At 40.9% G+C, this 24,919-nt stretch overlaps 1 protein-coding gene across 4 annotated transcripts in view; it reads left to right on the top strand.

Moving 5' to 3' along the window:
- The window catches only part of BORCS5 (BLOC-1 related complex subunit 5), a 94,669-nt gene extending 70,047 nt beyond the window's left edge, over window positions 1-24,622 (top strand). For all 4 annotated transcript variants that reach the window (XM_025995210.2, XM_025995209.2, XM_025995211.2 and 1 more), the window contains exon 4: window positions 23,887-24,622. In XM_025995210.2, the coding sequence (XP_025850995.1) occupies window positions 23,887-24,117 (231 nt within the window). In that variant the 3' untranslated portion in view covers window positions 24,118-24,622. The remainder of the gene's footprint in view (window positions 1-23,886) is intronic.
- Window positions 24,623-24,919: the final 297 nt, after the last annotated feature.

Here is a 24,919-nt window from a genome sequence, read left to right as displayed (position 1 = left end):
AAATCCTTGAGATTATAAAGTTGCTGCTAGTTATATTGATACATTTAAGTTTGACAACACCTTAAATATTTTACTACTTACCTTTCATGAAATGTATACATATATGCTTCTTTCATGGCTTAAATACTTTTATTTGGAAGAGCATTCCAAATTATTATTTCATATTGGTTGGCATTGTTGTGGCCTTTCAAACATTACAAACTTACTTTACTATGTTATGTTCTACAGAGATTTAAATCCCAAATGTGACTATGTATCAAAACCTCTTGAGTTTTTTATTTGTTTGTTTTAATGCTGAGTTTTCCTCTCCCACTAGGTCTAGAATGTGGTCTGTCAATCATTATTTTAATAAGCTTACCAAATGATACTGAATCTATTCTCCATTACCTGGGATTTGGGAACCACTGGTCTAGAGCACTGTTTTACGCAATAAATTCTACAAAACTAGTCCCATGTGAAGAAGGTCAATCTTTTTGCATATTCCATCACCACCCTTGGAAAGTCACAAAGCATATTATCTTTTTTTTTTAAGATTTTATTTATTTATTCATGAGAGACACAGAGAGGCAGAGGGAGAAGCAGGCTCCATTCCGGAAGCCCGATGTGGGACTCGATCCCAGGACTCTGGGATCACGTCCTGAGTCAAAGTCAGATGCTCAACCGCTGAGCCACCCAGGCATCCCACGATGCTTATTATCTTAAAAGTTCTTAGATTGGGGCGCCTGGGTGGCTCAGTGGTTGAGTACTTGCCTTTGGCTCAGGGCATGATCCCAGGGCCCTGAGACTGAGCCCCGTATCAGGCTCCCTGCTCAGCGGGGAGTCTGCTTCTCCCTCTGCCTCTCTCTGTTTCTCTCATGAATAAATAAATAAAATATTTTAAAAATAAAGTAATTAAATTTAAAGTTCTTAGGAATCTTACAATAAAGAAAACCGGTACCAAACTTATTTGACCTAAGAACCTTTATTGTAGGTAATATCTTATAGAAGTAGTATTTTTATTTTTTTATTATTTTTTAAAGATTTTATTTATTTATGATAGACATAGAGAAAAAGAGAGGCAGAGACACAGGCAAAGGAGAGGCAGGCTCTATGCCGGGAGCCTGACGTGGGACTCGATCCTGGGGCTCCAGGATCACGCCCTATGCCAAAGGCAGGCGCTAAACCGCTGAGCCACCCAGGGATCCCCGAAGTAGTGTTTTTTAGAACATTATTTGGGAATTGCTCTTGCAGACACAAGACCTTATCATTTTTGATTATTGTGCTAGAAATTAACTGTGATGTTAACTCTTAGAAGATTTTAGAACAGTAAATCTATTTCATAATGCTTCTCATTTTCTTTTTGAAAGATCCTTTAGTCCATTTCTATTGTTTTGTAGTTTAGGAAAGTATAATAATACAGAAAGATTAAATGACTAGCTCAGCGTCAAAGAGCAGGTATTTAGTAGTGTGTTATACCAGATAGAGCTCTTATTATACCTCATTTCCAAGATTCTCGAGCAGGATTTCTTAGCCCTAAATGTGTGTTAGAATTACCTGGGAATTTTTACCTCCAGTATATATGACAAAAATTTTTACATGCACACACACACAATGAAGTAGACAAATATTGTGAACCTTCGTGTATTCATTGCCCAGCTACTCACTACAGGCATTGATTTGTGTAAGGTCTTGTTTCATTTATATCCACACTCACTCCCTGCCACCTCTCCAACTGATCTATTTTGCAGTAAATCTCAGGCATATAATTTCATTCAGAAATATTTAAGTATATATATATTTTTTTGAGAGAGAGAGAGAGCTCACAAGCCCCATGGGGGTGCAGGGAGAGGGAGAGAGAATCTTTTTTGGGGGGGGGGGAGAATCTTAAGCAGGCTCCATGGGGAGCTCAATCTCATGACCCTGACATCATGACGAGAGCCAAAATTAAGAGTCTGATACTGAAGCTTAACTAGCTGAGCCCCCCAGGCGCCCCTAAGTATGTATCTTTAAAGATAAAGGACTCTTTTTAAAAACTTTTTAAAATGTGAATTAGAGAAAAGTCACAAAAATAATCTAAAGAGTTCTGTGTACCCCTCACACATCTTCCTCTAAAGTGAGCATTTTACAGAACCTTAATATGATGATCAAAATTAGGAAATTAACACAGTACCACACTATTAACTAAGTGGAGACCTTATTTGAATTTCATCAGTTTTTCCACCAAGAAAGGCTTTCCCCAAATACAGCTGTAATGCTACTGTCATACCTGAAATAACAATACCTTAATTTATCAGCATAGTGAAGTGCTTTTAAAAAGTAACTGATGGGGATCCCTGGGTGGCGCAGCAGTTTGGCGCCTGCCTTTGGCCCAGGGTGCAATCCTGGAGACCCGGGATCGAATCCCACGTCAGGCTCCCGGTGCATGGAGCCTGCTTCTCCCTCTGCCTGTGTCTCTGCCTCTCTCTCTCTCTCTGTGACTATCATAAATTAAAAAAAAAAAAAAAAAGTTACTGATGTATGGGTCTCACTCTAAACCAGTTAGATAAAAATCTTTGAAGAGTGGTGAATGGGAAGGGAGGAAGCTAGGCTTTGGTATTTATGAAAGTGCTCTAGATGACATGTAACCAGGATTGAGAGCCATTTAACAGATTTAAATTGAACAGAGTTAAAATTGTTTGAGGAACTTTGGGATTCACTTTAGCGATCAGTAGTTACCCGGGATTATTACAGATCAGAGAACAGTACTCATAGTATGTGGTACCTTGGTAGTTCTCCTAAGGTGAAGGAGATGAGCACTGTTTTAAGGTTTTTATTGGTGACTTGGCATCTCTGTTGGTAAATGCTAGCAAACGCTTCAAACATACACATCCATCTGTGCTCACTTCCAACCTCAAGGCTGAAATTAGTCACTTCCAAATGAATAAAGCAGAGGATGTAGTTTTGATATAACACCAACTCTCTAATATTATTCCAGATGTTTCCTGGAAATTTGGTTGCAAGTGTGAGGAAGTAACATAATGCTGTATGTGTTGAAAAGTAAGGAACTTAATAACCTTGGAGAATATGTATTAGTGGAAGTGTAGAACCTGGATCAACCAGAGACTCATAAAGTTACAGGCCTGCAGTCACTTTAAGTTTGGATCAAAGGGAAACATGGCTAGAACTGTTCTGATTCAGATAAAAGAAAATCAGGGAGCTAGCTAAGCTTTCCTGTTCCTAAATTTGGATGATGTTCTTGAGTGAAAAGTCTGTCTTACAAATTGGTGTGTCTGAGAGAGGAGTAGAAGATAGAGGTAGCCTTCCTTCCCAGAGAGCCTTGTAATGCACACTGACCACTAGTTTCTTTATTGGTTCCTGGGTGACCCCTCAGCCAACAAGCATTGCTGAGCTACTGTTGCAGACCTACTCAGTGTGAGGTTTCTTAGAGGTTACAGAAAAAGGTGACAAAGTACCTGCTTGCTGAGAGCTTAGTCTAAGTGCAGGAACAAAGATATGCAGGACAGTAGTAGGAAAGAAAGGGCACTATTGATGGAGACTGCTAAATCATGGTCCCTAACTGAGGTGCTATACGAGTTAAAGATCAGGAGCAGGTGAGGTTCAAGCTAACTTATAAAGGGAAATCAAAGTTTGGGAAATGAACGGAAAATAGGAGGAGGGAGCATTGCTTGCTACAGGAACAGCTTGGCAGTCTTAGAAGAAAATTAACTTTGAGGCTTCAGGGGACAGTGAAGAAACTAAACTTGTTCGAAAAACTCTAACTCTGCATTAAGAGCCATGGAACATTGGGGAGTTCAGAGTACCATAGAGACCTGGTCCAGGGCCCTCATTATTTAGATGCAGAAATTGAAGCCTAGTAGAGAGGGTGAGCAAGTTATCCAGGGTCACAGAGTGAGGTAGTGGCCAAAATTATGGAATGAAAAGTGGTTGAAGATCGTAGGAAGGTTTGGTGTTTTATTTTGCAGATAGTATACTTGAACATGTTCACAGGTTGATGGAGAAGAGACAAAAGAGATCAAAGATGAAGGATAGAAGAGGTCTTAGAGTGGGGTTCCTGAGGCAGCAAGAGAGGGTGGGATTTAGAGCCCTGGAGCATTTGTTTTGAGAGAATGGGGAGAATTTGGACAATTTTATTAAAAGAGGATAATTGGCATGGATCAGCCACACCCAAGGAGCCCATGTATTCCCCCTGAAGAAGAGGGGAGGTCATTGGTTGAGAGTGACCGCTGGGTAGGAGTACAGTTGTGAGCACTGGGAATCATGGAGGGCTCAGCAAAGGGACAATAATGTGTACCTTATATTGTGGGCACTTCTGCATAGTAGTTCTGCGTGCAGACTCCAGAGCCTCATTGCCTGGGTTCAAATACTGGCACTGCCTCTAACTAGCTGTGTGACCTTGAACAAGTAACTCAGTTCTTCTGAGCTGCAGTTTCTTCTGTTAAATGAAGTAAGAATAGTATCCACCTCAGAAAGTTTTGGAGAGGGTTGAATGAGTTACTTGCCATGAAGCATTTAGGACCGTGTCTGCCATATGGTAAACATTATAGTGTTGGCTCTTTTCATTGTTTTTAATATAAATAATGACTAAGGAGAAAAGCCTAACCCTAATGCCATGAATTGGCCTATATGTAATTTCTTGATACCAGCAGCAGCCTGAATATTGGCTTGTTTTAAGCTCTACTTTCAATAACCCAAGTATGATAAAGAACTAAGTAGTGGCAAGACACAATTTTTTACCCACTCTGGTTTCTCTCAAGCCCTGCATTTCTTTCATGCCACGGATATGTGATATGTGTGATTTTTTTGTAGTTAATTGTTTATTCTGCTTTGTGAATAATAAACCAGTGCCTGGGAACGTGGATCATGAGAAATGTGAAACTGAATGGCAGTGAATGATTAGTCCTTGGCTTCTAGGCTGCGGATGTATCGCTCTTGTCATTTCAGTGTTTCTTCTGTGATATCTCATTATTTCTAGGTTCAAGTTGGCAGGCAGACACTTTCAGTTTTAGGTCATATCAGCCATGGAAATATGGATTAACTGAAAATCGAAAGGAACATTCATCTTCCTAATGAGGGTGCCTTCCCCAGGGACAGGGTTTTTGGGAGGGGAGGGCAGGTGGCAAATACACAGTCCCAGGAAGTCATAGTTGAGACATTTGGAGCAGCTCTTGTCACTGACCTAGATCATGTTTCTGCCTCACTATAGTTGCTGTCAGTGAGTAAGTGTATTCCTAGATTGGAATACTTTCTTTTTTTTTTTTTTTTTCTTAAAAGATTTTTTTATTCATGAGAGAGACACAGAGAGAGAGAGGCAGAGACACAGGCAGAGGGAGAAGCAGACTCCATGCAGGGAGCCCGATGTAGGACTCAATCCCGGATCCCAGGATCACGACCTGAGCCAAAGGCAGACGCTCAGCCACTGCGCCACCCAGGTATCCCTGGAATACCCTCTTAAGTAAGATAAAACCACTAGATTTATTTTGTTCTAGTTATTGTGTGCTGGATCTAAGTCCTTGAGATTAAATTCGTACTATGATTCTGCTGGTCTGTGTTTTTCATTCTTCGATGTGTTGATAGCATGCTATTTTAGCACGAACCAATATAAAGCATTCAGTGGAGATTCAGATGAATAGGTAAGAAAGTTTTAGTTCTGTGAAAGCTGTGGGATTACAAAGAGACAGTAAAGTTTTTCTGATTCAACCCTTTCATGACACAAATAAAGAAAACAAGGTCCCTGAGTTTCTTTGGGATTTACCCCAAATTTTTATTCTAGTTAAAATGATTAAGATATGGGAGTGCCTGGGTGGCTCAGTGAGTTAAATGTCTGCCTTTGCCTCAGGTCATGATCCCAGGGTCCTGGGATTGAGCCTTGTATTCTCCTCCTCCCACTGCCACTTCCCCTGCTTGTGCTCTCTTGCTCTCTCTCAAATAAATAAATAAAATCTTTTTTTAAAAAAATGAAATTATTAAAATATGATAGAAGATCACCAGCCCTCTTTCCGACTTTACCATACTACTTATGTTCTACTTCTTTAGAATCTTTCATTTTTATTTTAGTTATTCCTTTTTCATGCAGTAGACACTCAACTGGTGTTTGAGGGAATGAGCTACCAGGCATGGGCTGGCACACAGAGCTGGGCAGGGATTTCTTTCATTGACAGTACTAGAATGTTTAAGACCTAATTGGAGCAATTTTCCAAGTATTTGACCTGACTTCCTGGACCATGCTTCCTCCCAGGGGGCTGTGGAAGATACTGGTCAAGGTTAAATGGATTGCTTACAGTGTTGCACAGAGAATCAGTGTCTGAAGTGGCATTAGCATTTATTGTGAGCTCCTTCAATTAAAAACTTGGTTCATGTGGACCATTGGCCAGGTGAGGCTGTTATTCTGTACAACCTTGAATTGAATCTCCTTTAAATTTCAGTCTTGTTAGATTCCTATTGCTGCTTTTTAAACCTACCCTCACACTGTTTTCTGTTTTTTTGACGTCAAATTATAAAATGGATTGGCAGTGTTTACTTAAAACTACAAATTTTGACAAGATCATTGTGATGTTAGGCTTCTGTTTGCTAACATACCAAGGGTATTTAAAAGAATTTTTTTTGTTTCCTTTCTGTTTTGCAAGTTTCTCTGTTGTAAATTTCAAGTTGAGACCTTAAAATATATTTATAGTTCTCCCCCATTCTTGTCCTTTGGGCAACCTTTCTTTTTGGTAAGAAATACAACTGGTCCCTTGGGTGGCAGGAAATGCAGATGGAGGATTGGGCTTATTCTGGTTTGTCTGGCTGTAAGGTATACCGTACAGTACTTCCTTGGGCCTGGCCCCACATTTCCTTTGCACCAGCACTGTCCTGCCAAAAGGCTGAAATCCTGGAAGAGGGCCCAATCTAGTTTATTACTTGCCTTTGGAAATGTGGGCTTGTATTTTTTGGCGAGGCAGGAGCAAAACCCAGTTATTTGACTGCTCAAAGATTTAACTCCATTCTAATTCTGGATACTGACATATGAGCATGTGTGAACAGCAGCCCTATTTCCCCCATAGTTTGCTTGCCCTAGACATGCCCCTAGACACCTGGAGCTGCCAGCTTTTCTAGTACTAGCCACATGTGCCAGGTACTAGAGCCCCTGTCCCTTTCCCTCCCGTAGGTCATTTCTAGTCTGCCAGAGTGGGCAATGGTAGAGGCCCCTTGTGCTACCCCTGGAATGCCAGAGTAATTGCAGTCTGTAAGCTAGAGAGTAAGCAGCATTAAGGACATGTGGGGTGTAGAACTGGAAATAGAGCTGGGAAAAGCTATTGCCTGTCCTGTATCTCTTTTAGTGAAGAAAAACCAGGAATTTTATCAAATTTGAATGTTGCTCCAGTGCTTGGAACAATGCCTGGCACATAGTAGACATGTAATAAATGTTTGCTAAATAAAAAAAAAACTTAATATATTCTTCAATTATTTCAGTATCATGGTGCCTGAGAAACTTCTTTATTCTATTAAGGAAAATAAAGGTTTGAGAGTTGTTTTAGGTAGGGTAAGCTAGACTGCAGCTATAAATAGATGAAGAAATGTGTAATGGCTCAAATGCAGCAGAAGCTTATTTCTTGCTCATGTTCAGGGTGGATGTTTCTGGATGTTAGTAGGTGAGTCTCCCCCCCCTTGAGTTCAGGGATTTAGTCTCCTCCCATCTTGTGGCTCTGCCATACCCAACCAAAGACCACTTCTTGATGGCACCCACTTGGCAAAAGAGGAAAGGGAATGGAATAGCACAGATGGGAGATTCTGTGGACCAAACCCATAAGTGTCACCCATCATTGGCTGGAACTCAATCGCCTGGCTGCAGTTAACTCCAAAGGAGGCTGGGAAATGTAGTCTATAAGCATACCCAAGGCTGTATTACATTTTGAGCTACACTTTGAACACATGTGTCCTCTTTCAGCTGTTATTCCTAGATGCATCTGTAGCCCAAATTTGAGATGCAGAAGGGCAATTTTTCATGATAAATTTCACTTGGTCTAAGTCCTGTCAATGAATACCAAGTGATACTATGAAAACGCTTAAGGTTTTCACATTAAGTGAAAAAAGCAGAATACAGCATTATGCAGTCAATATGACTTCAACTATGTTAAATATATTTAAAGAAAAAGATTCAAGGGAAACATGACAATTAGTTGTGGTTGCCCTTTAATGATGAGATGATTGGTGGTCTTTGTTTTTAGCCTGTTTCATTCTATTTTCAACGTCTGACATATGTCTATCTTGAACATACATACTTTTTTCCCCAATGTGGACTACCTCTGTTCTTTTTTTTTCCCTTCAAAATATATGAGTCTTATTAGGGTTCTGTCTCCCTGGCTGCAGAATTCTGACTCACTGAGATAAGAACATGCCTTTTAGGGATGCCTGAGAGGCTCAGTGGTTGAGCGCCTGCCTTCAGCAGGGGCGTGATCCTGGAATCCCAGGATCAAGTTCCACATCCGGCTCCCTGCATGGAGCCTGCTTCTCTCTCTCTGCCTTGTGTCTTGCCTCTCTCTCTCTGTCTCTCATGAATAAATAAATAAAATCTTAAAAAAAAAAACACATGCCTTTCAGAAGTTTGTATGTATGTGCCTTTACATGTCTACTTCATTTATGAACTCATTTAGCTCTGTGCCAGGCTGTTTTAGGTGTTGAGGATGTATCACTGAACAAAATAGAATTATTTCCTCATGTCTGGGGAAACAGACAATAAAGGTAAAAAAGTAAAACCTATAGCATGTAAGATAAGTACTAAGAATGAAAATATAAAGCAAGAAAAGGGATTTGAAATGTTAGTGGGATTGAAATTGTAGATTGTGTGGGCCAGGAAGACTTTTCAAGAAAAGAACTTTTAAAATAAAGATCTGGCTAGTACTGAGTGAACTAGGAGACTGTTCCTCAAAATTCTGTCTATACCTAAAATTTATCAAGTTTTGATACACTGCCTAAGATTCTTGTCCTTATTAACAGTCTGCTCATTGTCATACTTATCTGGATGTTCTGAACTGGAGACTTACTATCTCTGTTGTTAGTTGGGAGGACACTTGGAGATCCACATTTTTAAAATATTGCTAAGTCGTTCAGGCCTCAAGGATTCCCAAAAGATTTTCTGGGAGGTGTTCCTAGAGCTTGAGGCAACAGTTAACTTTTTTCTGCCCGTGTTGACAAACTATATTTTAAAGATTTATTTATTTTTGAGAGAGGGAGCACGAACGCAAGCAGGGTTAGGGGCAGAGGGAGAGAGAGAGAGGCAGACTCCCTTCTGAGCACAGAACCAACATATGAGGCTCAGTCTTCCTCCTTACCCTGAGATCATGACCTGAGCTGAAATCAAGAATTGGATGCTTAACCGACTGAGCCACCCAGGCACCTCAACAGACTATATTTTAATATTGTAAGCCTTTAGATACCATCCTGGCATTACCCCACAGTTCATTCTGCACATGAGTGGAGAGCTTTCTACTTGTCTACGGTCATTTCAAACCATTACTAGGAACTGCTTACACAGAAAGTTAAGGGGACAGCCCCCCTGCAGCCCAGAGCAAGTGGGATAATGAATGTGAAGGTACTCTGCAGGACTACAGGGAGCTGTGTAAATGAAAGGATTATTTTAGGGAGTAAAAGACAATTATCTCAGATGCAGCAGGACCAGGAGGAAGTGATGTGGCTGTGTATGAGTATTAGTGGCACAGAGCGTAGTTTTAAAAATGGCCTCACCCCACCCCTGAGGCCCCTCAGCCATGCTCTCTTCATCCTTGCTGAGACCCAGAGTCTCTCTGAGCACTCCCTCATCTACCTTTCCATTGCGTAGTAGTCCCAGTCGTATCCTCCCACATCCACCATGTTCACGTTGCCCTCCGGTCTCCACTGCCACTCCATGTGTCCTCCCATCTTCCCTCCTGGGGGATCCAGCAATCCTGTCGGTCTATGCCAACAGCCTGTGCAGGAAGCATTCCTGGTTTCCAGGGGAGAAGGGATCCCCTGCCTCACTTCTCCCCCATGCTCAAGAGGTGTTTGCTGGGTGAATGTGTGTATTGGTCTGAGTTGTCACCCCAGCCTTCTGCATGGGTAACGCTGGGGGCCTCCTATGGGTCCCACGAGGTCATCCAGCATAGTGCTTGGGAGCGTACACTCTGGCATCAGCTGAGATACACCAAATTATTATATCTTAGTATTCTTGCATTCTTTCTTCACACGCAGAGTAGAGAATTTTGATGGTAAAATATTTACCTCCATACCACCTCTACGATCTGTTTTCTACTCTGAATCAGAAGAGGGATTGTGTTGTCAGTTGGGGTACATAAATGGAAGTATAGGGCACATGACCCAGTTTGACATTGTTTTAGTCACCATAGCTCAGCTTTTAAATATTCAATGTGTCATTTAGGTCCATACAAGACTTACTTTTATTTCCCTTTAGTCCTGGAAGAGGAGTCCAGTTTAGTGACGTGGCTCCCAGATTTTCTTCACCATCCACCTGCTCCATCTACCAGCACAGCTTCTCCAGATTCTCTCTAAACATAGAAGTAATAGTAATAATAATAAAGCTGTCACTTTTTACATGTTGACCGTGTGCCAGGTGTGGAATAGGTATTTTGCATGCACTGTCATCTACATTGGACAGAAAAAGAAACTGACACTCAAAGACCTGAAAGTTAAACCATTCAGGGTTACCCAGTGGTGAAATGATAGAGCTGGGACTCCCAGATCTAAGACCCATGTTTTTTCTGCTGTTCTTTCTTTCTCTTCCATTCTTTATCCCAATGCTTTTACTTCCCACCTCCTCTTGTTTGTGTGCAGTGCCCACATGCTTTCCCTGACCCAGCGTTCCTTTACAATATTAATATTCCCTTCATAATTTCATGGTATACTTTGTATTTCAAAAGCAATCCTGACAGGATGCAGCCACACTTAAAAAAAAAAAAATCACCCTGAAGATCCTACATTTACACATTTAAAATGCCAACTCTGCCTTCATTAAGGCTAACTTTCCACACTCTCCACTGATCATTTTTTTGAGAAGAGAGCCTTTTACCAGTATCTTGCGGGACTGGTAATAGTGAGAGTGGACAGGGAGAGGAGCAGGCGGGGAAGCCAAAGAGGAGACCTGTGCTGAGGGGTTTGGGGCTCCCCCCACTCCCCCTCTAGGACTGACTGCAGCGGCTCTATCTAGAGAGGAAGCAGAACAGAGACTTCTCGAGGCAGAGAGTGTCTGCTCTGAGCTACTATCTTGTTTGGTGTACAGGGAAGACTCTCCCAAGGGGAGGGAGAACTGGGATTTCTGCCCCGAACTTTTCTTTTTACCCTGATCATTTTCTTTCTTTGCTCCCTTTCAGAGACTCACTAGCCCTTTTCTGAGGGATGTGGAGGGAGGAAGTCATGGCCCAACTTTCATTTATTTAGCCTTGGGAACTGCTTAAAGGTCTTGAAAGTTTTCTCCTATCTTCCTTCCTAGACCTAATATAGAGGGTAGGAAGGTGGTCAGGGAAGTTGGGCAAGTCATAAAATGAGTATTGGAACAAAGTGATGCAATTCAAATTCCTGAGATCCTGGTATGTCTTAATTCTCTTGGAGACCCAAATAAAATGTGCTTCTTTTAGGAGACATTTAGATACATTGTTTGAAAAAAGGAAACAGGGTCACTTCAAAATGTCCATTATGTGGTAATCAATGCCATTCAGCCTGTGTTGTAATTAATGAAAACATTGGTGACAGTCTGCCCATTGTTTGTTCCTTTCGCAACAGGAAATGGCAGACTAATAAGGACCCGGGGAAGGTTTACGTAATTCCAGAAGGAAGTAGAAAATGTGCACAATTTTGACTGATATCCTCCTAATTGCAGACATAAGCCCACCTGAGCAGGTTCCTATTCCTACTGGAGTAGAGATGTTTGATTTGACTTTGACATCCATTAACAACAGATTTTTTTTTTTTTTTTTTTTGGACAGAAATGGTGACTTGAAAAACTTTAGGTAATAGTTTTTACACAGTTTAACTCACTTGACAAGGTAGAACTAACTGTGGAAAAAGAAATGTCACTGGCCAACTTTCGTTCCTGAGATGGTTGGCAGTGACCAGGAGATGTGGAACCTGGCCCTGGCCCTGGCCATACCAGCCAAGTGGGCTCACGCAAAGCTGCTTGAGCTCTCTGGAGTAGTCTTTGTCTGTAAAGGACCCTTTCAGCTAGCTCCAGCATTCTGTGTTAAAGCCCCTTGGTGATGTCAAGGATTATTATTTCCCCCCCCCACCCCGATGTCAAGGATTATGAAATGCTTGTACAAGGGACATGTCACTGTCCAAAGTGTGCAAATAGACTTTGCCAGTGAAAATGTCATTTCAGTTTATCTGCTGACAAATTTATTCCCTCTGGTCTCCTCAGTTTTTGTTTTGTAGATATCCAGGCTATATCTGGCAATTTGTTATTTTGGTTATTAAAAAAAAATAAATCTTGGTAGTTAAAGTAGAAACAAAAGTGTGTTCTTTCACACCACTTGAAAACTATCCACGATTACTATTTCAGTTCATCCGTTAAGGATTTAAAAAAAAAAATACTGAAGACATTGTTCAGCATGGTATGTATTTAACTGAAATGAATTGATATTCAAATTAATTAACTCTGTGGAAAAGATAGGGGAAGATTAGGTGGAGAAGCATGGGTTTGAATTCTGGCTTCACTGCTAGTACTGGCTCTGTGACCCTAGGCACATTTTGTGATCTCTGTGTCTCCAGTTCCACATCTCTAGTAAGAGAGTAACATTTTCCCTATAGAACTTTTATGAGGAACAAAGATGTGTGTGTGGTACATAGAACAATGCCTAACATTTAATAGATACTCAAGGGATAATAGTTGGAATAGTAGTTTATTTTTTCAAATAAAACGTTATTTTATTACATTAATTAAAACAACTGGGAATAACTGAATATTTGGCCTACCTAATCATCCTAATATGTACATATATTACAGAAAGTCCCACTAGCATGGATTTCAGGTTTTGGTTTTGATCATGTAGATTGAGATTTGCCAGAGAGGAACTTCGTTCTTGTTTGATTTACAGACCAAAGGTATGATATGAGATAAATGGCAAATGTGTACTTTTATAAGCTGTTGCAAACTGTTGTCTTTGGAAACAGGATTACTTCAAAGTGTCCAATTTGTGGTAATTGGTGTCATTTAGCCCATGGTATAATTAATGAAAACATCTTTCCATTGTGTGTCCATTGTGCAAGAGAGAGGCATCCTAGAGAAGATTGCCTCAGGGAGGTCTCAAATCCTCTGTGGGAATGATGATCTGGAGGAGGGTGAGAAACTCAAGAAAACACGGAGTAGACCCAGAAAAGTTTTTGTCGCAGCCTAGCACACACTAACTTTAATAATCTGTGAATCCCCAGTGGAGATCAAGCAGTAAAGATGCGGTAGGATAGAGGCTTGGTCAGAACGTGCCAAACTGGTGGCAAGGGGCACTCAACTCTCTGAAGTGGAGACTACTAAACATGTGAAGCAAAGACAAATTCAGATGATAACTGATGTGTGAAAGCTAGAGCAACTAACCCTAAGAACCAGGTTCTGAGAGTAGATGAAAGATCTTAAGAAGAAGGTGCCTCTGCTGTTGAAGGAATGCAAGCTGGTGCAGCCACTCTGAAAAACAGTATGGAGGTTCCTCAAGAAGTTAAAAATAGAATTATGCTATGATATAGCAATTGCACTACTAGGTTATTTACCAAAGAATATAAAAATTCTAATTCAGAGGGATCCATGCACCCCTATGTTTATAGCAGCATTATCAATAATAGCCATTAAATTATGGAAAGAACCCAAGTGTCCATCACCTGATGAACGGGTAAAGAATATGTGGTGTGTGTATATGTATATATAATGGAATATTACTGAGCCATAAAAAAGAAATATTGCCACTTGTGACAACATTTAGATGGAGCTAGAGTATTAAGCTAAGTGAAATAAGTCAGAGAAAGACTAATACCATATGATTTCATTCACATGTGGAACTTAAAAAAAAAATAATTGAGTTGAGCGGGAGGGAAGAGAAAGGCAAACCAAGAAACAGACTCTTAACTCTAGAGAACAAACTGATGTTTACCAGAGGGGGCATGGGAGGAGGATGAACTAATTGGATGATGGGAGTTAAGGAGTGCACTTGTCCAGATGAGCACCAGGTGTTGTATGTAAGTGCTGATCACTATATTGTACACCTGAAACTAATACAACACTGTATGTTAACTTGTTTAAATAAAAACTTGAATTTAAATTTTATTTAAATGTTTAAAAAGAAGAAGGTGCCTCCAGTGAGGAGCAAGATTAAGAATGTGACCATTAAGGGGTCAGTTTAAGAACAAGCAAGGAAGGTTCTGGGAGTTTGCTGAGAACTTGATTTAAAGGTACCTCTCACCCTTTTATAGTGATATCGTTCAGTGGTTTTTAGTATACTCACAAAGTTGTTCATCTAACACCCTCTAATTTCAGAATATTCCCATCACCCTAAAAAGAAACCCCATATAAGTTAGCAGTCACCCCCAAACCTCTATTTCCTGGCAACTGCTAATCTACTTTCTGTCTTTATGGATTGCATGTTCTAGGCATTTCATTTACATGGAATCATATAACATGTGGCCTTTGTGTCTAGCTTCTTTCACTTAGCGTGATGTTTTCAAGGCTCATTGTACTTGTAGCTCAGATCAGTATTGTGTACCCTTTTTATGGCTCAATAATATTCCATTGTAGGGATATACATTTTGTTTATCCATGCATCCATTAATGGACATTTGGGGTGTTTGTGCTTTTTATCTATCATGAGTAATATTGCCATGAACATTTGTGTGCAAGTTTTTGCATGAACATATGTTTTTGTTCTCTTGGGCATATACCTAGGAGTAAAATTGCTGAATTAAATGGCACTTGTAGGGCATCCCCAGGTGGCTCAGTGGTTTGGAGCCTGCCTTCGGCCCAGGGTGTGATCCTGAAGTCCCGGGATCAAATCCCACATCAGGCTCCCTGCATGGAGCCTGCTTCTCCCTCTGCCTGTGTCTCTGTCCCGCCCCCCACCCATGTGTGTGTGTGTGTCTCTCATGAATAAATAAATAAAATCTTAAAGAGAAAAAAAATAAATGGTACTTCTAAATTTAACTTTTTGGGAAACTGCCAAACTGTTTTTGAAGCACTATACCATTTTCTGTGACCACTAGCAGTGCATGAGGATTTTCGTTTCTCCACATCCTCACAACTGTCTGCCATTTTATTTTAGCCATCCTAGTAAGTGTAAAGTAGTATCTCCTTATGGTTTTGATTTCCAGTTCCCTGATGACTAATGATGGGGAACATCTTTTCATGTACTTATTGTCCATTTGTGTATCTTCTTTGGAGAAACGAATTTGCAACAGCAGATTTTGCCCTAGGGACAGTACTAATTTATACAGCTATGAGAATGCTCTCCAATTAGAGGAATTGGTAGTTCTGACTTTTAGAATATGGAAGAGGGTGAAGCTTTATGTAAAACACTGAAGCATTTCCAAAGACGGATGTCTGTCCAAAGGAAGAACAAAGCTGGGGCTGGATTTGGAATGTGGGAAGAGACCAAGACGGCCCTTAGCCCTGTGTGGCCTCTGCTTCCCACCCCCATGTTCTGTAATTGACCTCCTTGGGAAACAGAAACTTAAATGTAGAATAAGTTCTAAAAGAAAGTGAACTATTTATTGAGACCGAATAAAAATTGACATTGAGACTTACATTAACTGAGAGACATTATCACATTAAAAGCTAAACAATACTTTTAAAGGGTGGGAAAGATGCGTGACTTTTTTTAAAATATAGTTTTAATTGAGTTCTTAAGCAGTCTCTTTTAACATTTTTTAAAAAACTTAAGTCACTAAGAGATAGGAAAAGCAAGAGTCTATTGATCATATAAACTTGAGTTTTGTTAACTGTGGTACACAATTTACCCATTCATTTTTCTTTTGACCTGTGAATAAGTAAACTACTTTTGACCATCTTGTACATATCTACAATTAAGATTTTAGAATTTAGAAGATGTACCGTATCTTTGTGAAGCTCTTACTGTATTATACATCAAACTAAAAACTATAGGCCTTTGTAGTATGTGCCACTACTTTGAAAAGATTATCATTACTTTGAAAAGGAAATTACATCAAGCGTTTAGATATTTTACATAGGATGACCCACCTTGTGCCAACCCACCATCAAAGCTTATTTTATCAGAAAAAAATTGTTTAAAGATTTCATTTTTAAGCATTCTCTATACCCATTGTGAGGCTTGAACCTACAACCCAAGATCAAGAGTTGCACAGTCTACCAACTGAGCCAGCCAAGGGCACCCCTATCAGGAAATCTTATGTAACAAAATTTTTTTGAAGGAATGGACTCCTGTTGGAGAAGATACCATTTATTAATAAAGCTCTTCTGCTTGCTTTCAAAATATTTTTTGAAAAAATATATATACATGTATATATACCTATATATTTTTATCATTTTATTTTATCACAGACATTGGTAGGAGTTACTCATTCTCATGGCTGAACATATAAATCAAAAACACATGGAAAGACTTGTAGGTGAATAATGATTTTAGTTATTACGTGGTGTGAAATGTTTGTGTCAGGAAACTACGAGATGAGTAATGTGGCTCCGTTGTAAGATTTTTCAGTAGCAGAAGTTTAAAACAAAAAACATGTCAGCAAAAAACACAATGGTAAATTGTCATCTGAGTGATTGTGTAAGCCTTGGAGATAGTTAATGTAATAGAGATGAGACATAACAATAAGCTCTCCCGCCTTTACAACAAAGATACATTGTGTCAATTTGAATGCCTCAAAATGTCATTTTTTTCCCCTGAACTTTACTGAATTTCTTACCTTGTTTTTCCATTCGTCATGTAAAAGGAGTTTTAAGACCTAGTTTCTATTTCAGTTCACATATATGTTATAATTTATGGCGCTCTGTTTTTCTAGGGGCTATTATAGGCCTTCTGTACATGTTATCTCGTTACTCCTCACATCAGCCTTCTGAAATTGGTACTGTCATTATGCCTAATTTAAGGGTGAAGAAGCTGAGGCTCGAAAGAGGGTAAGTGACTGGTTCAAATTCACAAAGGTAGGGGTGCCTGACTGGCTTAGTCAGTAGAGCCTGTGACCCTTGCTCCTTGGGGTCATGAATTCAGGCCCCACATTGAGCATGGAGGTTACTTTAAAAAAAAAAAAAAAAAAGGAAGTAATCAGTCCTATGCAGAACCAAAATTTTAACCCAGTTCTGACACCACTGCCTTCCTCTGCAAGGTATATATAGTTGATTGTAAATCTAGAACGATTACCCAACCTCATGTTAATTTTTTGTTTGTTGTATTGCTTCCCTGGAGCCTGCTCCTCTCAGAGTGACTCTCACTTTGAGCTTAGGAATGCCTTCAGATGTCTACACATCATTTGGAGGTTCTGAACAGTTCACACCTGAGGTAAAAGCTCTGGCTAAACCTTTGGGAAGTGAACTATTGAGAATTTAAGCTGATGGGTCTCAAAGTAATGGAGTCCTTTTCTGCCATTCCAGCTCATTCAAGATGGGAGTTTCCATGAAATAAGTCTCCCCGAGGTTCAGTGTGCAATATCATAAAAGCCACTTCTCATTTGGCAGCAGTAACTATCTAAAGACAAGGGATGAAGATTTAGGTTAATATGGTTATGAGCTAGAAGCCTCCAGAGTGATTTGAGAACTGACTAGAATTATTTTCCTACCACACTATGTCAGAGCTTCAGGAAGGGAGTTCTATTGAGACAACTGTTTACTTAACACCTAGCTACACTTTTTTTTCCTTTCCCTTTTTTTTTTTTTCCTTAAGATTTTAAGTAATCTCTGGACTCAGTGTGGGACTTGAACTCATAACCCTGAGATTAAGAGTCACATGCTTGACCAACTGAGTCAGCTGGGTGCCTTTTTTTTTTTTTTCCTGATCTGTAGTCCAGTTTACTTAATAGTGCCCATAGGTGCAATCTTCAGAAAAGTTTTACTCGTATGCTCTTTGAATTCTTTGTCCCAAGAGGGTCAGATTCCATTTCCAGATGATCTCCTGGAGGGTTCTTCACTAGCTCCCTCTCCCCCTACCTTTCTTCTTAATAAACTCAGTTGATGTTCAACTGATCAGTTGGAGGCTTACTTTCCTGGACTCAATTCTCCTTTTAAAGATCTTAAAAGCTGATTTCTTTTACTTAGAAATTCAATTAGTGCTTTAGTGAGACAAAAGCCCCTGAGCAATACTCTTCAAAGGATCCCAAATTTGGATTTTTTTTTTCAAAGATTTATTTATTTTTGGTTTGAGAGAGGGAGAGTATGTACATGAGCAGGGGGAGGGGCAGAGGGAGAAAGACTCCCTGCTGAATGTAGAGCCCAATGCAGGGCTCAACACTGGGCTCGATCTCATGACCCTGAGATCATTACCTGAGCCAAAATCACTAGTCGGACACTCAAATGACTGAGCCATCCCAGTGTCCCTGGAGTTTTTCCTCAATACTGGGTTGTAAGAGTTCTTTACATATTCTAGATATGTCTATTATCAGATATATATATATTATAAATATTTTCTTGTAGTCTCTGGCTTGTGTTTTTTTTCTTAGTGATGTCTTTCTAAAAAATTTTTTTTTAAATTTTGATGAAGATCAATTTAACCCCTTTTTTTCTTTTATGATTATATGTTCTCTGGACCTATCCAAGAAATCTTTGCCTAGCCCAAGATAGCAAAGGTTTTTCTCCTGTTTTCTTTTTAGAATTTTTATAGTTTTAGCTATTATGTTTAGGTCTGTGATCCACTTCATGTTAATTTTTGTATATGAGGTAAAGCGTACGGGTCCAGATTTATTTTTTTCCCCACATGGATATCTAGTTCTTCTAACACAAATTATTGAAAAACTTTATTTTCCCCACTGAATTGCCTTGGAAATATTGTAAAAAAAAATCAATTAACTATATTATGCTTAGATCTATTTCTGTACTCTCTGTTCAGTTTCATTGATCTATAGGTCTGTTTCTATGCTAATATCACACTGTTCTGATTATTATGCTTTATACTGTCTTGAAATCAAGTACTGCAAGTCTTCAAACTTTGGGGGTTTTTTGTTTGTTTTATTTTGTTTTGTTTCCCAAAATTCTTTTGGTCATTTTGTGTACTTGGGATCAGCTTATCAAATTCCTGCAAAAAATTCCTTCTAGAATTTTGATTCAGGTTGCAGTTGACTCTAAAGATCAATTTGGCAAGAATGACATCTTAATAATATTGAATCTTGCATTCCACGAACATGGTATACTTACCCATTTTTTGAGATTACCTTTAATTTTTCACAGAAGAGTTTTGTATTATCAGTGTACACGTCTTATGGATATTTTGTTGAATTTTTCCCTAAGTAATTGTTGGATGCAATTGTAAGTAGTATTCTTAAATTTTATTGTCCAGTTGTTTGTTGCAAGTATATAGAAATACAATTGATTTTTGTATATTAGCCATGTATCTTGAAGCCTTACAGATAAACTCATTTGTTAGTTTTATTAGTTTTTGGTGATTTTTCTAAGTACACTGTCCTGTCATCTACAGATGAAGACCCTTTTATGTATTCCTCTCTAGTTCCTGTGCCTTTTATTGATTTATTGCACTATCTAAGATTTCTAGGATAGTGTTGAGTAGAAGTGATGAGAGTGGATATCCTTGCCTTGTTCCTTATTAGAGAAGTATCTTTTACTACTGTGATGTTAGCTGTAGGTTTTTCATCCCCTTTATCAGGTTGAGGAAGTTTCCTTCTGTTCCAAGTTTTCAAAATTTTTCATAATTGAATTTGCCAAATGTTTTTCTGCATCTACTGAGATGATTACATAACTTCTAACCCTTACTCTGTTGAAATGGCAAATTATTTTTTTTTCAGATGCTGAAAAAGCTTGCATCCTCACTTGGTTATGATGTATTTTCCTTTTTATATATTGCTGGGTTTGATTTGCTAATATTTTAGATCTGTTTTTTGGCAGTGGACTGCCCAGGTGGGCAAATAGGCTATACTATCCAATTAAGGTATTTCAAACAAGTTTGAGCACATTCTATAGATAACTAATATCTTAATAAAGCCTACAGTTACACCCACAAATAATTTCACCTTCTTTTTCGCTTGTCCTTTGAGATGTACCAACATCAGAGACAGTATATGCCTGTGTAGGGTAACATTTGGGGTCATTCATTTCTCTCGGTATTCAGCTAATGTAATGCCAAAATTACAGCGGCATATACAGAATGGAAATTTCTTCTTCTCTCCCAGTCATGGTACTACTCTCATCCACAGAAGTCCTCAAAGACCTAGACTACTTCTAGCTCACTTCTCTACCAGCCCTAGGATGTGACCTTACTTACTCCTGTGGTCTAAGAGGGCTGTGTCTGTATTCGAGCAGGATCAGAGAGAGGGAAGGGATGAAGAAGGAGCAGAGAGTGTGTGCCAGCTGAGTCTTCAGGAAGATACCCAGAAGCTGCCATGAGAGACTTCCACATATGCGTACCACTGACTAGAACCGAGTCATGTGGTCAGAGCAAGGCGTGGGTTTTGAGGCAAGAGTTGTGGAAAATAAACAGTCATTTTCTATTGGAAAAAATCTAATAGTTTTTTCACTTAAATGGTTCTCTGAAAGTTCCTGAAACAAAGCTCTTTGCAACATTTCCCTTTCTAGGCCTGAGTTTTCTGGAATTGCAAAGCTATGTTAACAAAGACAGTGGAAAACAAAAGTCATGTCAACATATACAATAAGCTGTGTGGAGTACAAATAGTGTGGTTCTCAATATCTATGCCCTCAGGACCTTGCATATGATATGGCACATAGTAGCACTTAATATATGTCTGTTGACTATCTATATTATATATATGTTTCCTTATTAGAATCTTTGTGCCAAAAACAGAACCAGAATGGTGAATAAGGATATATTCCAGATTGTCAAAATGGTAGATTCAGAATTACTGCCTTAAATGGTAGATACTGACTTACTGCCTTAAAGTCTGTTCAGATGTGCTGGAGTAAGTCTACACACATGGCTTCACCCAAAGGCACATGGGTATACACAAAGGTAGGCTTTAGGGATCAGCAGCAGTGTTGCCTCAAGAAAGAAAGAAGTGCTCTGGGGTACCTGAGTGGCTCAGTGGTTGAGCATCTGCCTTTGGCTCAGGTTGTGATCCCGGGGTCCTGGGATCGAGTTCTGCTTCTCCCTCTGCCTATGTCTCTGCCTGTCTCTCTGTGCGTCTCATGAATAAAATAAATGAAATCTTAAAAGAAAAAAAAGCGGGGGGGGGGGGGTGAGTAAAGGGCAGGGACATGAGAAAGAGGCATCACCAGTTTTATTACATTCTCCCAGCTAAAGTCTTACTTGCACCCATGTGACGCTTTCCTTGCAGCAGTCAGAAAGGAGGAGGAAGGATTTGAAAGACATTAATGTTTCCATTACATGACTCAATGTTCTTTGATGTCATGCCATGCATCAAGTAATATCTCATGCCCAACTATTGGTACACTCTCTTGCTTAGGGAATACTGATGAAAGGAAGATGCTTGATTGAGGAGGTCTGGGTTCAGGTTTTGGTTCTGTCACTGTGAGACCTAGCAGGTCACTCTGCTTCAGGTTTCCTCTTCTGTGGTTTTTTTCCTCCATGGACTGTCATGGAATTGACTCTTGAGAGACATACTTAACTGTCAGCGTGTATGAACAGCATGCTTGAATTATATGTGGCCACCTAGGCACTAAACATGACATGGCTTTGGACAAAAGCTCTGAATACATCAAACATGGGCCCCAGTCGGATGTGGAAATCTGTGGGCAAGTGTAGGTCATTTGAACAAATGCCACTGTCTGATCTATTATAAATCGGGGGCGGGGGGCGGAAGTGGTTGATTGCCGAGGGCCTAAGACATAATAAGTTAGAGTTTTGGAGGCCATTTCAGATAAACTTCACAGGTGTTTGTCTAGTCTAGTAGAGTTGGGTGTGGGGAGAACAAGGATGCCCCCACCAAGTGAGATGTGGTGACTCAAGATGGTTCCAAATGCTGGAGCAGGCAGTCAAGTGAGTTCTGCTGGTTCTTAGGAGGAGCTCCCACGTCATCCACTGTCTTTTGGAAGGTGAAGTGTTTCTAGGTGCTGGATTGAATTACCATCCTGAAAAGGCCCGGTGGTTGACTCTTAGGAACACTATAATCTACTGGCCCACTGCCTTCAAAGTGCTGAACAGGGCTGCAGAGAACCATCTGAAGGTAGAAATTGTTTCCACGGTATTGGGAGGTGGTTGTTTCCCTCCCTCCCACATCTCCCACTTGCTGTTTTTTTTGGTCCCCTGAGCATTTCAAAACAAGTGAGGAAAGAACCAACATAGAAAAAAAACACATTGAGTTCTTCTAACACCTCCCTTACCATCCACCTCTCCATGGCACCCCCCCCCCCCCCCCCCCCGCCAACAAGCAGTATAAAAATAGAACTGGTTATTTTTTTCTTGGGACTGGCTTTGGCTTCCTCGTGTTGGTATGGTTTGGTTCTTTTTTGTTTTGTTTTTTAGAGGAAGGGGAGGGGCAGAGCGAGAGGAGGAGAGAGAATCTCTAGCAGGCTCCGCACCCAGCACAGAGCCCAACTCAGGGCTCGATCTCACAACCCTGTGATCATGATCTGAGCCAAAGCGAAGACTGGATGCTTAACTGACTGAGCCACCCAGGCACCCCATGGTTTGGTTTTCCTCACACCATTTCTGTAGGCTCTGGTAACATGCATCAGGTGCCAGCCCTTTGCATGAGGCTGGGGATGGGCAAGGGACGTGTCCCTGGAGTAGGCAAGAACGAGGGGCTGAAGTAGCATCTGAACTAAGTTTCAGGGTAGAAATTGGGAGTCTTAGCAGCTTGTGGCTTCCCTACAAGGAGGGGGGTAAAGGCACCTGACAGGCTGGAGGTGCCCTCCCCCTATTTTTATCCAGGTGACAGCTTCCAAAGAATTTCACCAGGGGAAGGAAATAGTCACAAAATGGGAGTGCAGAGCCTAAGTTTGTTTAACTGGGGGAGAGAGTGCCCCACAGCACCGTCTCTGTGAGAGTTTGCCTCACAGCAGTATGGTCCACCATATGGATGTGAGCCTTGGTTGTCAGAGAAAGCCACCCTGTCCCCTGCAGTTCTCCCCCAGTGGCTGCCACCCCGCAGCTGTTCAAGGAAGAGAGGAAAGGATGACACATGTTGTGGAGCACCTCAGAGCCATGCCAGCTCCTGCACTGGATGTGTTGTCTCATTCCATCCTCACAGCAGCCCTATAGTTTGGGAATCCATTCCCTATTTGTTTGCTTTTTAAGGTTTTATATTATTTATTTGAGAGCGTACACACAAGCAGGGAGGAGCAGCAGCCAGAGGGAGAGGGTGAAGCAGACTCCCCGCTGAGCAGGGAGCCCAATGTGGGACTTGATCCCAGGACCGTGACCTGAGCCAAAGGCAGACACTTAACCAACTGAGCCCCCAGATTTGTGGTTTTTGCACATGTGGACCCTGAGACAGAAAGGATAAGTATTATCAACTCAGGTGGCAGAGCCACATTTCAAACCCTGGTCACATTTCCAAGCCCAGGATTCTTTATGTAGGGAGAGAACAATCTGAGGGTCTCAGCAAGGTATAAGTGGCTCACATGCCCAAAACAGAGCCAGAAATAGCCATGTCTCAGTCCCCCTCCAACGATGATCGTGGGGCAGCAGTTGAGAACCCTGTGCTCATGAGGGTCTTTTTTGAATCCACCAGCACTTCCTGTAAGCAGGCAGCTTCCACTTGGCCTGTGGGGCTCATGCTGCACACCTGTCCTCTTGAGAGGACTTGGTTCAACCAGGTTTAATGTGTTTCCCTTCTCTTCTCCCTCTACAGATGGATTTGTCTGTAGAAACTCTCTTTAGCTTCATGCAAGAGCGCCAGAAACGATACGCCAAATATGCGGAGCAGATCCAGAAAGTCAACGAGATGTCCGCCATCCTCCGCCGCATCCAGATGGGCATTGACCAGACCGTGCCCCTGATGGAGCGGCTCAACAGCATGCTGCCCGAGGGGGAGAGGCTGGAGCCCTTTAGCATGAAGCCAGACCGAGAGCTCAAGCTGTAAGCGCCGCCTCTCCTGTCCCGCCAGGCAGCTGTTCTGTGGGGACAGAGCCCCCCACCACCAGTACCCTGAGGACGTTGGGAACCAAAGTCACGGGAAGTGACTGGAGCTTGAAGCTGGTGGGAGGCTTTGGTGCTCCCTGAAGGGAGGTGAAACAGTCCAGCTGGCCTGAGAATCTATTGCTGCCCTACCTGCCCCTTTCCTTGACGCATCCTTCCCTTTGCAAAACGAACCAAACTAGAACCAAACTAATTCTCGGTGCTAACCGAAATTGGAGCACTTGAATTGTTAGCAATTTGTTACAGAACTCCACGTCAGGAATTTTTATTTTGTTTAGATTTTTTTTTTAACTGAGAATGAATTGTCAAGTCTAGCTTGCAGAGTAAAAATATAGAGAGAAGGGGAGAAATATTTTAAGAAGCTCTGTGTCCTCAATGCCTTCGTGAAATCCTACTCAGTAGGCTTTCCGGGGTATGAATTGTAAACATAAAGAACTAATTTAATCCAAGTGTCGGTGTTGTTACTGTTCCTACCCTGTTGACGTCACACCAGGTCTTTATCTGGGGCACCCTGTTCCTGCCGAGGCAGAACACTGGTGTTTTTGTTGTGTGCTGGGTTATGGTGTCCCTCGTGTGTCATCAGTGGAGACTGAGGACTTCCTTTGAACACCCTCACCAGGCTCATCTCCCACCGCTAACTGGTTCCTTTAATGCAGATGTGGTTAAGTTTCTTTTTATTACATCAGCACTGGCAAGACTCCCAATTCCCCTAACAGAGTTTTGTTTTTTTTTTTAAGGTTTACTCT

Source organism: Vulpes vulpes, chromosome 8 (genome assembly GCF_048418805.1).
Source record: "Vulpes vulpes isolate BD-2025 chromosome 8, VulVul3, whole genome shotgun sequence".
Lineage (NCBI taxonomy): Eukaryota > Metazoa > Chordata > Mammalia > Carnivora > Canidae > Vulpes > Vulpes vulpes.
Note: the sequence above shows the minus strand (reverse complement) of the source record. Positions and strands in the feature narration are given on the sequence as shown.